A 15501-nucleotide genomic window follows, 5' to 3' on the forward strand; every position below is an offset into this window, starting at 1 on the left:
TCAGGGAATGGAAAGGATGCTTGCAGACTGGGGTAAACAAGTGAAAGAATGGTAGAAAAGAAGTCAGAGAAATAACAATGAGGTCTTGTAGGCCATCCAAAGGAACTTTAACTATGAAGATGGGGACCTTGGGCAGTCTTGATACAGAAAAGAGACATGATCTGACTTACCTTTTAAAAGATTCACTGTGGCAGATGTACCAAAAAGACTGTTAAGATTGAGAGACAAAGGTGGGAGCAGGGAGAAGAAACGTATCAAGTACAAGGCACAAGAGAAACAATAACTCACCCAGCATTACAGATGGTAAAAAGTGGCCAGATTTTGAATATATTTTGATGAAAGCCAACAGAGTAATTTCTTGACAGATCTGATACAGTGAAAGAGAAAAAGGGACATCGAGGATGTGTCAAAGATTTTTTAGTCTAAGCAAACAGGATGCCAGATCTACCATCAACCGAAAATGGGAAGGCTGCAATTGAAGCTGATTTGGAGGAAAAATTATAAATTCAGTTTTGGATATTTTAGACTCAGAGAATTTTATCGTTCTATAGGTAATGACAACGTATATGGACATAAGAATTAGAATTTTCAGATTTAATCTAAACACATGGGTTATGCAGATGGCAAGTGAAGACACCACTTATTTCCTGATGTTTAACTCTGACCTTTTAATGGAATCAGCTTTTTAGCTATTTTGAGATGAAGTTATAACCATAGAAGAAATTAATGCTTAAAAAAAAAAAATCACACTTTAAATTCATCTGGCTGCCTTAATATACATCTGAATATCAACGTGGCTCATGAAAGGATAGAACTGCAAATGAACTATGTTTATAGCACAGATTACCAAAATATCAATTTCAAGAACCCCTGGAGCTGGAGACATAGAGTCTCCTAACACAATTCTAAAAATTTTAACTGTGTGAGTTAAATCTCATTCATAAACTAGGATTATCAAAAACTTAAGTCATTAACTATATTTATCAAAAACCTCACCATTATACATAGTTCTATAATATTCTGACATTCGAATTTACTAATTTTCAAATACTAGTAAATTTTGAAATATTAACAGATAATTAAATATGGTTTTAAGCAGTGAAAGTTATATAAATGTATACAGATTAAACATCATGGTATTAACTTCTAATGATACAGGGATTCAACTAATCCAACTCAACCACTTTAAATTATCTGTACCAGACTAAGGAAAAAAGATTTTATGTCACTAATTTATACATATCCTAGAACACTTTTCATACTTATATAAATATTATGAGCGGCACAATGAAGATAAATTAGGTTTATTTAAGAAACAATATATAGGAGGGCACAGTCTTTAGGGCATTAGCCTGCTGTAGCCTCCTTTGCCTGGCAAAGCAATAAAGCTAATTTTTTTTTCCTTTGTCCATTCCCCATCAAAAGAAAGAAATAATATATGGATGAATTGGTTAATAGTATAGATCACCAAAATATCAATTTCAAGAAACTTTTATCATTGAATAGTTTAGAAAAGGCAGAGAAAGAAAGCCAGATACATAGGAGCTCCTTCACTGGACTAATCAAGCATTTCATTGTAATTACAATGCAAGACCAAAGAGAATAAAATAAGGTGCTCTCATGGGAAGCATACAGATAGGCAGACAAATAGAAATACATATACATTCACTTCCCCTTTTCTTGGTCACATCCACAGCATGCTGAAGTTCCTGGGCCAGGGTCAAACTTGGGCCAGAGCTATAAAAATGCCAGATCCTTAACCCACTGAGCCACGAGGGAACTCCCCACATTCACTTATAAATCAAAAACAAAAACAAAGACAAAGACAAGTTAACCCAAAGTCCAACCAACTCTACCCTAGGTAAACTTCATTTACTATATGTAGGATGGAAAAGAGCTTAAGAAGAAGAAAGTCGTTTTTCCAGATTTTTTGAGAAAATTTCAGCCCTTTTACACAGTTTAAAGTATAAAAAGGTAAAAAGCACAGTCGTTTCCTCAAATCTAATGAACACAGACCACTGTCAAACTTCACACATGCTGTGGCTGAAAGGTACAAAGGTCTTCCCTCACTCTAAAATCCATGATCTTGTGGGAAAGCCCCTCCCCACTTCCGGCACATGCAGTTCTCCTGGCATTCTAGTTGCCCTGTGGCAACAGAACAGGAAATGCAGGTATGTCATCAAGACAGTCTCCAGCCAACAGTAAGGGCAGCGCCACAGTTCTTTGACCTCACCCTCCACAAAGCTAAAACAAAAACCAAAAACAAAGCAAAACAAAAGATACCACAAGTGGGGAGTGAGATGGCAAAAGAGGCCAATGCAGTGTTTCACCATACCTCACAGGAAAGTCTGATAAATTTGATGGCGTACAACCAGAACTGCAATACCTCCTTTATCTGAAATCCATCACCCAGGACCCAGCCACTATCATCTCACTATACTGTTCCAATAGCTCCTAACTACTTTTCCCAGTTTCATTCTAATCCCCCTCCAGTCCTGGCTGGCTCCTCTGAGCTTACCAACCCCATTTCAAGGCACTATCTCCTTTTTTTACAGCATTCTAGCCACAATACAGCGGTAGTATCCTTTCAGTTTCTCAGGCAAGCCAAACTTATTTTGCTCTTCTCCAGAGCTGCCAGAGCTCCTCATAGGACTCTTTCATCCTTCCTAACTGTTACCTTCTCAGAAAGAAGTTCTCCCTGATCACATTACTTTCTGAAACTGTCTCCTTCCCAGCAATTTTCTGATGTAATTTGTCTATTAGCTGTAAGCTCCAAGGGAGCAGAGGAACTATGCATGTTTCACTCATAACTATACACTCAAGAGCCTCACATAATACTCAGCATAAAATTTAATAAATTTTTGGAGTCCCCTCGTGGCACAGCAGGTTAAGCATCCAGCACTGTCACTGCAGAGGCTTGGGGCGCTGCTGTGGTGTGGGCTTGATCCCGGGCCCAGGAACTTCCACATGCCTCAGGCATGCACCACCCCCTCCCAAAAAAATTCATACTTCCTAAGTGATTTATCAGGAAACCTCAATAAAACAGTTGATAATGAAGGAGTAATCAAAAATACTTTGAGGAAATAAGTATCTTAAAACCAAAGTACTATAATTCAAGCATCTAAATCCAGCCCCCCAGAACAAGCTTCTCTTACTTTATACAAAGTTCTAATAAGGTTGGTTGTCTATTCCCAATCTACAGCTGATTAATTAGAAAGAAAGAAAGGTAAAGGAAAGCAAAAGCCCCCCTACACGTGAAACTGACAAGAAAGTATCATCCAGAGAAGATCCTCAAACCCCAAAATACTTCCAGAGCCTTCATCACTGTGTATCAATCTGATAATATCTTCTTTTGATTAAATGTTTCCTCTACTCAATCAGATAATTCTGATTTATGCTCAGAATCTTGTTTTAAAGCAGGAAAGCATATATCACCCTTTAGACTGATTTCCAAGAAAAGAGTAATAAGGATTAACCAAAAAATATGCATGAAAGGATAAATATCAAAATATGTGGCAATAATTTGCTGAATGCCTACTATGGGTCCAGGTCATGAGATAAATTATTTCTGCCTCTCACCCATAATCTCTGAGGTAGATGAGAAAACTATAGTTCAGGAAGGTTAATGGTTACAGTCAGGAAGTTCCTGAGAACTGAAATCAATCTGCTTGACATCAAAGACCACACTCTTTCCATAGTACCACCCACTGCTTGGCAAATGTGTCTCACATATGAATTACCTAAACTCTTATAAAAAATAAAAATTCCTAGACTCTTGGGGATGTCTTGGCTGAGAACCTGAAATGCATATATTTTTTTTAAATGCTCTTTGTGGTTTATGTCAATCAGGTAAGTTTAAGAAATACTGAATTGGATTAAGCAGACTGCATGAACATGGAACACTGATACAAGATCTGATTTTATAAATGCACTCTGAAACAAATTATAAAAAGTAACCAACAAATCTTACACAGAAGAAACTAGAGTTAGGACACCTTACAGCATCTGTTGTTACATGTTATATTTTAAAGCTTAATTTTATTGAGAATGAAATCTTAAGCTTTAGAGTCGATTAGAAAGCTAAGCCAGACATGGATACTAGAGACTTAAAAGATTCCCTTCCAAGCATACAGTTGGTCTAAAAACCTGGGTGTTTAACCTGTTAGGATATAAACTCAAGCTGGAATTCAAGAGCAGCTCTCAAAAATATTCTTTGGAGTAGTATTATTATTTAATGTTATTTAGAATAATCATAGTAAATTTAATTATCTACCATTTAGTTTCTATATTCCACTTAGCAAGTCACAAAGTACTACTTAATTTCACGTTATGTGGGCAGGCAGAAATCCCACATTAAACTGTCTGGACTGGAACATTACATAAATATCAAATTCAAATACAGTAAAAATTTTGTGTTTTGTTTTGTTTTTTTAATTAATTTTTTTTTTTTTTTTTTTTTTTTTGTCTTTTTGCCTTTTCTAGGGCCGCTCCTGTGGCATATGGAGGTTCCCAGGCTAGGAGTCTAACCGAAGCTGTAGCCACCGGCCTAGGCCACAGCCACAACAACACCAGATCCGAGCCATGTCTGCGACCTACACCACAGCTCATGGCAACATCGGATACTTAACCCACTGAGCAAGGCCAGGGATTGAACCCGCAACCTCATGGTTCCTAGTCGGATTCGTTAACCACTGAGCCACGACAGGAACTCCAGTAAAAATTTTGAAACTTCAGTTTCCTACCATATTTCTCATTTCTTCAAGAAAGTTTACCCATTGAGAAGTTTTAGCAGTCGGTCCAGTTAAAATGGTTAGCATCTTCTCCTCATGTTATCAAAGATATGTCCAATGCTATGTTTTAAATCAAACTAATTTTTCTTTCAAATTATAGAGTAAGAAAAATCACTGGGAAAAAATATCTACTTTAACTTAACAATTTCCTCAAAATCACCAAATTTTATTTTTTTAAAAAAAAGGCCATTTATCATTTTTTGTAAAATATTGTTTGCCTTAATTAGGAGATACAGAAACGGAAGAAAACAGTTATTCCTTTGATAAATCTGACAAGATCCAAAGATATATGCAATTACCTCACTTATTTAGAGAACATTTCCGGACCAATAATATTCCAGATGCTATATTAAGTAGTGGAGAAATAAAGACCACTAAGCCTAACTCCTGGCATCAAAGAATTATATACAGCTTTGTGGAGAAATATCAAAAAAGTCTTCAAAAATTTCAAACAAAAAACTTAATCTTTAAAAATGAAATAATTTTTCTGGGTAGAGGAAAGGAGATGGGACTTAACAAAGTTAAAAAAATGTTTTAATTAAAGTGATTTTGTTATTTGGGCAAATCATGTTCAGGTCTCTTGTTGCTAACCACAGCATCTAGCAGCAATCTTGAAATATTAATACCATTTAAGATAGACAGTTCTTTTCAACTCCTCCATTTGAAAGGTCAATAGATACTAAAGAGTTCTTGTGATGTCTCCTACGCAGAGTTCCTATTGTATCCCAAAGCGTTTCCATATTTCTTCAAGTCACATTTCCAAATCTTTCCATTTTCCAATGCATACTTGCGATGAAGACAAACAAAAAGAGTAATCTCCCACAGCCATTGATAAAAACTGGTAAAAGATGAGGAATTATTTGTGGAGATGGTAGGAAGATTATATCTCAGAAGAAAGTACCTGAAGACACAGTAATTTAGTGAAGAGAATATATTAGAAATAAACTTCAGTAAAATAAGTTGGCTTATGTTAGAAGTCAAAGATTCCAGTGCCCTAGGAAAACTCCAAGTTTGCTTCTGATATAGGAGGGCATGAAATAAGATGGGAGCAAATAATGTCAGTTATAATGAAAGATTAACTAGGAAATAATGACCTAAAAGGAGTTTTAAATTCTAATTTTTAGATTAACGTATCACTATAATCATTGTGGAAAATCAGTCTTCAACAAATGTTCTCTATATTTTACACAAATTTATTTTAAGGGGCAAAGAATGCCATAATTTTAACATATTGACCAATTTTGCCAATACCCCCTAATATGTTAATCACTTTTTCCCTCATCTTCATGTTAAGCACAATCCCTCCTCCCCCTGCCACGCACAAAGGCAATCTTTTTTTTTTTTTTTTTTAAGCTACTCGTGGCATATGGGAGTTCCCAGGCCAGGGATCAAACCTGTACCTGAGCAGTAACCACAGCCACAGCAGTGACAATGCCAGATCCTTAACCCACTGAGCCACCAAGAAACTCCCAGGAAATCTGCTTTTAATTGAACTACGATCTCAAGCCCTTTAACTTACATGTACATAAATATTATGCAGTAACAGAGATTTATCATTTCCCTCTCTCCCTTCAAATACCATTCTTCCTCAAAATACGCTTCTGCACAAGATTTCTCCGTTGGAGCTACAATCTTGATCCATATTGCTACAGGCCACTCTAACACTGAAGGAATTATACTCATCTAGAAGAATATCAAGAAAGAATACTGATCTTAATGTAAGGACAAAGTTTAAGTGTGATTTGGGGTCGATATGAAAATATTTTATTAAAACCACATTAAAGCAGACTTCACTTAGGCAAATTACACATTTTAAATCCTCATGTCCCAAAAGTCTGGGTAGGCCCCAAAACTAACCAAGACCTGACTGCGTAATTGAAAATGGGAGATAACTTACTTCCTTATATCACTATAATGATATGCCAAATTATGTCATGTGAGAATATAGTGACTTTTAAAATAAGAGTAATACTATGATATATTAAAGTGGGGGGGGAAGAGTGGAAATATTCAACTATGAAGATCTACTCAAAAGTGAAATCTATGAAAAACACATATGGATGGATCTATATCTTTTCAGATTTATCTGGATTATAGATGATTCTATACTTTATAATTTATTTTTAAATTAGCAAGGGAAAACTACTCTGAACAGCTCTTTAGTTTTAAAAAAGAGGGAGAAGGTAGGGCAGAGGCAATGATAAACTTAACCAGTCTTTTTATAACTGTTTTAATAGGTCTTCCCATTTATACCTAAAAAAAAAAAAAAAAAAAAATTGAACATGCTCAACAGTCATAGCAACCCAAAAGCACCAATTTCAAAATCCTTTACAGGTGTTAACTGGGCTCCAAGCACCTCGGTATGCCTGTGAATTATACATGACAGAATCACGTAAAAAGGAGTTTTGTATTACTATTACTATACTTATCTATGTCACCACAAAACAGGCTTAGGTTTTCAAAAGAATCATAGTAATTCTCATCCAAAGACTTCACACAATAATTTAGCTTCATACAAATCATCTAGAAATGGAAAGATAAGACTAAGGTGAATCACTATTAGGTTTGAAAATGGCAGTTCAGATTTCTCAGTACTGTGCTTTACACCTAAGTTTCTCAAAGTGGAACACGCTGTGTAGACAGTAGTCAATAACGGCTAATATTTATTGCACAAAGTACCGTACAATGTGATGAATTTTTTGCATGTATTATCTCACTTAACCCTCAATAATCTTTTTTCTTTTCTTTTTTTTTTTTTTTTTTTTTTGCCACACCCGAGGCATATGGAAGCTCCTGGACTCACAGATTGAACCCAAGCCACAGCAATGACAACACCAAACCCTTAAACGCCAGGCCACCAGGGAACATCAATCCTTAATAATCTTAAAAGCTAGAAACTGTAACTATCCCCATCTTAAATGAAGAGGCGTAGATAATTTACCCAAGAAGTGGCAAAGGGTCCATCTTGAACCCAGAGCCTAGCGCCAAGGTAACAGGAAAGAAAGAGAAGTTGAGGAGGGAGCTCATAGAAACATTAAGTCCCCACGTAGAAAGGCATACCGTTCAGCGTTGGCATATAGTTCCTCTTATGCTCTGGAATAGTGGGTTTCAATCCTGGATACATATTTGAATCACCTGTGGAACTTTTTAAAAAAACGAACCAAGCCTGGAACTTTCGCTCAGATACTTGGCTTTCAAGCAGCCTGACCCGTGGCAAAGGAAGGGTGTGTGTTTAAATCTCCCCAGGTGATTCTAATGGACAAATGAGATTGAAAACCACTTAATTAGTGGTTATTATTCTCTCCCACTCTGTTAACCCCTCTCAGCAGCCAACCAAAATCAAATCATCCATTGGTTCTGAGCACCTCACCTATTATATTTTCCATTATGCCCAACAAGTACTTAGCTTTTTTCCTTCAACAGCGGAAACATTATATCTATAGCTGCACCTTTTTAAATAAAATTTTTCTGGTTCTTCTTTGACATGAGGAATGTAAGAGGAGGAGTGGGCACATATGATAAAATTTGAAAAGCCCTTCTTTAAGCACCCCTACAACTCCTTAGGTTTAAAACAATGTAAAAAGGTCCTAAAAAAATAAAAATTAAATGGTGGGCTATGATATCTGTTAAAGAAAGATTTAATATCCAAATATGTGGTTCTATTTCTTAATGTGGCTGCTGATGACAGTTAAAAAACTAAGTAACAGTTATTGTGGCCATAAATTCCATTGTCCTTTCATGGCTCTGTGACAGTGATTGTGCAGTGTTTTTACCCTGTTAAGTCATCTGAATATAAACTAACAGGTGCTAAAGAAATCAAAGCATTACATAAGCACACCCAAACAACAGCATGGTTGGTCACATCATGTATTGAGAAATGCCAGGATTTTGCTGACAGTCTTCAATGAGAAGTCTTACTGTTTCACCAAAAGTTATTCACTGCACACCCCACTCACCCTAAACCAAAAATATAATGAAAAGTGTTCCAGGCAGTCTTAGACGTGCTGGCCCTTTAGTTTTACTAAAAAGGTGGAGTGTGGAGATATCTGACAAGTGTGAAGTTTGATCTAGGATTTGAACAAGAGACCTAAAATGAAAAAGTATAAATACTTCAAGTTGTACAAAACTCTGGACTTCTCAGAGAAACATTACAAAACTTCCTGCTTCCGGACAGCTCATTATTTGGTTCAAGTCTTCACATTCCTTTATTAGTCATGACCTTTCAGAAAGCTCTCCTTCCTTATTGTTTGAACAATATCAGCCTTTTATAGGTTGCCAATGGGACTTTACGGGAACCCTTATCAAAAGAAGAAGCCACCCAGGAGCTCTTGCCCAAAAGAAGGACTTAGATAACAGAAACCCTCACTGGGCATTGTGTGCCCATCACGTAGTTTTTTAAAAAATTATCTGTAAACCTAATCATTCTGCATCTTAAAAATATATGCTCATCTATACATTTTTTTATCATATACAATTACAGGAACTTGCATTCGATCCGCAGAAACTGACTCTGCAAGAGACTGGGAAGACCTGTGGGTGTGTGTGAAATACAAACATAGGGACAACGAACTACTCATGACCCACACTGTCACTCGGGTCTCACCTGGCCCAGATCCGGCCTCTGAGCCATATGTCACTATGCTCAACCGCACAGACGAGGAGACAGAGAGCCACAGGGTAACAGGATGAGAAAACAAGGGGGAGGCGCCTCAGAAATACGTGGATTTCCACCCCGAGGCCGAAAGGGTGGCCGGAAGGGCAGACCCTAAGGAATAACCTTCCCTCCTGGGATCCGACACAGCGCCCAGGCCCGTAGGGCCTGCTAAGAAGGCAGCGGGGGGAGGCAGGGCAGTGTCTGGCTCCACTCTGGAGACCGCAACAAATGAAAATAAAGCAAGTTCTCACTTCCTGCTCGCCTACTCCTCCCGCAGGCCTCCGACACCAGACAGACCCCAGGGAGAAAGAGCCCCCACGGAGCACGGGGGCCGCCCCAGCCCTGCACCTCCCGCCCTCGCCCTCGCCCTCCTCCGGGCCTTACACGGTGACGTGACCGGAGCCGCGGACCACCACCGGGTCCGGCGAGTACTTGAGCAGCTGCTCCTCCAGGGCCCGCTCCTCGTCTTCTTCCTCCTCGTAGATCTCGTCGAAATCCGCCATCCTGAGCCTCCGCGGCCCCCCGCCCGAAGGGGCCTGACTCCAGGGGCTGCGGCCGGGATACGGGCTGGCGAGGCAGCCGAGGCTGAGCGGAGTCGCTGCCGCGGGCTCCGAGGCCGCGGAGTTCGCTCTGGATTGTCTTGGCTTCGGCTACAGAGGAGATGGGGTCCCGGCCGTCGCCGCCGCCGCCGCCATTACCGTCAGCAACAACAACAACACAATGTCAACATCCGCCCAAGGGCCGACACCTCCACCAGTACCGCCGCCGCCGCCGCCGCCGCCGCCGCCGCCGCCGCAGCAGCAACTCAGGCAACCACAGCAACAGCCAGAGCCACCCGCAGCGGGAGCACCCGGCTACGACATCGCGAGACTTCCCGGGAGTGCGGGCGGGCGGGCGGACGCGTGGGCGCGCGAGCGCGCAGGCAGGCGGCGCGGGAGCGCGCACGTGAGGCCTCGCGCGCTCCCAAAGGTCGCCTTCCCCCACTTCCACCCAACGAGGGTGTCTTGGGCTCGCGCTCCCCCCGCCCCCCGACGCGGCCCCGCCCTCCAGAAGAGGGGTCGCCGACCGGCTAGAGGACTGTGCCTAAGGGCTGGTGCCATTGACCGTGACTCAGAAAGAGAGCTGAGTGTCCAGAGGGGCCCTTAGTTCCCTAAAGTACTCTCTAACCAGAACAACTAAGAATAAAAACCCTGGCCGGAATAGAGAATTTATTGTGCATGCGGTTGCCAGTTTATCTAAAAATCAAATCTCACTTTTCGTCAGTATTTTTTAGTCTGTGATGAGTACCAGAGTCTTTACTTTTCCAATTTGAGGAACCCAACACACAGACTGCAAATATTTTTGTCCACTATAATACAAGATTTTTCAAAACTGTCCAAATTCAAACACCTTGTCCCATCACCACCTTAAAAATTGTCCAATATGTGATGCCAGTGATGCTAATGTTTTGTTTTGTTTTTCCTTACAAGAAAGCTCATCGAAGTCATGCCATGAAACAAAATTGATAATGTCTCTGGATTCTGGATTAGAAGATGCATTTTCCTGCCCAAGCTTCTTCATCAACCATAACCTCTTATCCCCTAAGACCTTAGGGCCTACCTTTCCCTTCCTTAAGCTCCTCCCAGGAAACGAAAGGAAAAAGGGAAGCAGAGGAAGAGTTTAATGGATTCTGCTTATTGGTCTAGGCCACCAACAAAGGCCTAAGTAAGGGTCACGCTGGGTACTTGGCTTCATAATCAATAAGCCGCCCAGGCATACAAATAGATCAGGGGCAGGAGTGGCTCCTGAGAGCGTTCAGGATAAGGAGCATACACTGTGAGAGCTAGTAAGGGTGGTCATACCTGACTCAGTGCTGGCCATAATGTTCACCAAATGTAGTGTTCACTTCCCACCAGTTTAGATGGGTCATTGCAGATTGCAGTAGCTGAGAAAGTACAAAGTGGGGCAATTAGGACAGGGGGAAACAACAAAAACCTCCTACTGGTAATGGTTCAAGAAAATGAGCACAGTTAGTCAAGAAAAGAGGAAGGAGGAGTTCCCATCCTAGCTCAGTGGTTGAACAAACCTGACTATTATCCATGAGGACACGGGTTCAATCCCTGGCCTGGCTCAGCGGGTTGAGGATCTGGCATTGCCTTAAGCTGTCGTGTAGTTTGCAGATGCATCTGGGATCCCCCCTTGCTGTGGCTGTGGTATAGACTGGCAGCTGGAGTTCTGATTCGACCCCTAGCCTGGGAACCTCCATATGCCATGGGTGTGGCCCTAAAAAAGACAAAAAATAAAAATAAATAAATTTTTAAAAACTCAGGGGTTTCAATTCAGGGCATGGATAGGCCAAGCTCCTGCCTGAATTTCCTTCTTGGCAGGAGCTAGGAGGCCAAGTGGCTGTACTCAGTCAAAGGAACAGCTGCAAGTGGGAGGACGAGAAAAGGGAACCACGGGAGTGAAGGTGAGCATGTTCCAGGCATGGCCCACACCCTGTGTGCTTTTACTGAGAATTCACCTTTTTGTGGAAATAGTGGCCAAGATGAGGGACTGGGGCCCCAAAGCACATAAATCTTCATAGAGCTGACAACTTCCCAAGAACAGAGGAAGTCACTTTAAGTCTCCAGCTCTTTCCACACACCCTGCTTCAGAGAGGGAGCTTGATGAATGTTATCTGAGTTGAGATGTACTGTGACTGGTGCTATTTCCAGACCATCATGAGTTCATGCAGCTTCTGAGGACTGTGAGAACCTCACCCTTAACTTTGGTTTCGTGTGGGAGAGAAGTTCTCAGATCTATTCAACAGAGAAAACTTTGTAACTCCCACTACCTCGGTGTAAGGTGGGGACTACCTTATTTTTGCCCTTCCTATTTTGCACTTCTTTTTCCTGTTCTGAAAAAGCTGTCAGAGCCAGCAAATGTGTGTAGGACCTGGGAACAAGGCCAAGAGGGTGATGGAAGATGAGTCGAACATTCCCCTGATGACTTTGGGGCCAACCTCCACCTCCAGCCCTCCAGGGTCCAGCTTCCAATCAAAGGCCTTTCCCAGTCTCTTCCTGGGCACAAATATCCCATCCAGGTCTTTTGGCTCAGCTCCCAGGTGCTCTCCTGTGCCCTGCAGTCTGGCTTCCTTTCCATTTAAGGGCCCCTTCACATTCCTGCTCTACACACTTTCACATTCACCTTCATACCCAGTGGCACAAAACCAAACAGCATAATGTCTTAAGGACCACAGGAGGCAACAAATCTGGAGTTGCTGTTAAGGCAAACATTCCCAGATTTGAAAACTTTCAAATTCTGGCATTACCTAGCTGAGTGGCCGTGGGCAGATTCAACTTTGTAAGCTTCCTTCTCTTCATCCTGAAGGGGGATCTATGTCATGGGGTTATGAAGGGTCAAACAAGGTGATGCATGCCCTATGGGCTGAACTGTGTCCCCAAAATGTGTATGTAGAAGCTCTAACCCCCAATACGACGGTATTTAAAGATAAAGCCTTTGGGAAGTAACTAGGTTTAGATGAAGTCATGAGGGTGGGATCTTCAAGATAGGATTGGTATCCTTATAAGAAGAGACAAGAGGAGTTCCCGTGTGGCACGGCAGAAATGAATCTGACTAGTATCCATGAGGACGCAGGTTCCATCCCTGGCCTCCCTCAATGGGTTAAGGATCTGGTATTGCCGTGAGCTGTGGTGTGGGTCACAGATGTGGCTTGGATCTGGCGTTGCTGTGGCTCTAGCCTGGGAACCTCCATATGCCGCGGGAGTGGCCCAAGAAAAAAAAAAGAAAGAAAGAAACAAGTTTCTATTGTTTAAGCCACTCAGTCTATGGTAGTTTGTTATGGCCTCCCAGGCTGACTAAGATGGCATATAAACCCTTATTTGTTTGCTCATTCACTCATTAAACAAGTATGCATTGAATTACTCCCATGTGCCATACTCTGCATCAGGAACTTAGGGGTTAGCAATAGTAAATGAAATGCAGTCCCTGCCTTCATGAAGCATAAACCCCCTGGGGGAAGGGTCCTATAATTATAAAAATAATTAACTATTAGAATTTTGATCAATCCTGTGGAGAAGTACAGGGGACCATGAGAGTTATCCCAACTCACTCTGTGAAATCAGTAATTCTTCTCTGGGGAGGCAACATTTAAGTTGATGAGCTAAGCAAAAGTATGAGGGTGGGGCAGTAGGAGAGGAGAAAGTTCTAGGCAGTGAAAATAGCACGTTTGTCTTAGTTTGGGCTGCTGTAACAGAATACCATAGACTAGGCAGCTTATAAACGACCAAAATTTATTTACCTGTCATTTATCTGTCCTCATGACTGAATCATCTACCAAAATCCACACCTCATGATACCATCACATTGGGGGGTAAGATTTCAATATAGGGAATTGGGAGTAACACAAACGTTCAGTCTATAGCAATATTTAAAGATTCTGAGACTGAGGTGTTCCCTGGTGGCTCAGCTTGTTAAGGATCTGGAGTAGTCGCTGCTGTGGCTCTGGTTACTGCTGTGGCGCAGGTTCGATCCCCAGGCTGGGAATTTCCCTATGCTTTGGGCACAGCCAAAAAAAAAAAAAAAAAGACTTGAAGCGGGAAACAGCATGGCCCAAATCAGTGACAAACAAAACCAGTGTGATCGGACCACAGCAAGGAAGGCAGAGCCAAACTGCAATAGGGTCAGAGAGGTTGATAGAAACTTGAAGCCCTTGATAAAGAGCCAGAAATTCATCCTAAAAGTGAAGATGTGAAGGCAAGCCATGACATACATACAGATGTACATTTTTAAATCCCCAAACGGGAGACCAACAGTCCACCCTATCCAGTATGTAGCCCCCACTTCTGAAAACAGCACCTTTCTCCCCTTCCCAGACAATTTGTGGTAACCATATCTCCCCTATTCTCAGGAAATGTGATTGGGTTAAGCTGATCACATCCCCAGTTCCAAGAGTGAGCATATGACCTAAGTTGGCAAATCAGAGAGAATGAGATTACCCTGGGGCACAGTGATTGGTTTGAATGGATACATGATTCATACAGAACCAACGACATTCAATACCAGGACTTTTCTTTTTTTTTTTTTTTTTTTTTTTTTTTTTTTAGGGCCATACCCATGGCATATGGAAGTTCCCAAGCTAGGGATTGAATCAGAGCTGCAGCTGCTGGCTGACACCACAGTCACAGCAATACCAGATGTGAGCTGCATCTGTGACCTACACCACAGCTTGTGACAACGCCAGATCCTTTACCCACTGAGCGAGGCCGGGGATTAAACCTGCATGCTCATGGATACTAGTCCAGTTCTTAACATGCTGAGCCACAATGGGAACTCCTCAATACTAGGACTTTTAACAGAACTATTGGGAAGAGGGGGATCTCTTTTTCTACGAATCTGCTAGGAGCCATGATGTTTTTACAATGGTAGAAACAGTCTAAGAATGATGCCAGCACTGAGAAGAGAAGATCCAAGGGATGAAGCAAACATGACCATATCCTGATGACTTTGTCCTGAGTCCCCTGAGTTCAGCTACACATAAAAATCTCTCAGGTTTGTAGCAGAGGATAATGGATTTAGTTGGTGGAATGTAAGATACCCAATGGAGATGCCCAGGAGAACATAGATAGATACACAGAGATATTAGATAGACAGATGGATGGATATGTAGGTAGATGAGTGAATAGATAGATAAGACAAGGATGGAGAAAGAGAGAGACTGAATCAGGGGAGAGGCTCAAAAAATAAGTCTTGGAGTTCCCGTCGTGGCGCAGTGGTTAACGAATCCGACTAGGAACCCTGAGGTTGCGGGTTCGGTCTCTGTCCTTGCTCAGTGGGTTAATGATCCTGCTTTGCCATGAGCTGTGGTGTAGGTTGGAGACACGGCTCGGATCCTGCGTTGCTGTGGCTCTGGCATAGGCTGGTGGCTACAGCTCTGATTCGACCCCTAGCCTGGGAACCTCCATATGCCACGGGAGCAGCCCAAGAAATGCCAAAAAGACCAAAAAAAAATTAAAAAAAAAATAGTCTTGGCAGGAAATAAATACACTTGGAATCCATCAGTTCCTAGATGGTAGA

General features: G+C 41.5%; 1 protein-coding gene across 2 annotated transcripts in view; it reads right to left on the reverse strand.

Moving 5' to 3' along the window:
- CHIC2 (cysteine rich hydrophobic domain 2) overlaps positions 1-10319 on the reverse strand; it is a 55682-nt gene extending 45363 nt beyond the window's left edge. For both annotated transcript variants that reach the window (XM_084972075.1, XM_003128983.5), the window contains exon 1: positions 9829-10319. In XM_084972075.1, the coding sequence (XP_084828201.1) occupies positions 9829-9947 (119 nt within the window). In that variant the 5' untranslated portion in view covers positions 9948-10319. The remainder of the gene's footprint in view (positions 1-9828) is intronic.
- Between the last annotated feature and the right edge of the window lie 5182 nt (positions 10320-15501).

This window comes from Sus scrofa, chromosome 8 (genome assembly GCF_054392235.1).
Source record: "Sus scrofa isolate SSC_HxYL_T2T_F1_AM1 chromosome 8, Sscrofa_HxYL_maternal_Yorkshire_Landrace_v2.0, whole genome shotgun sequence".
In the NCBI taxonomy this organism is placed as follows: Eukaryota; Metazoa; Chordata; class Mammalia; order Artiodactyla; family Suidae; genus Sus; species Sus scrofa.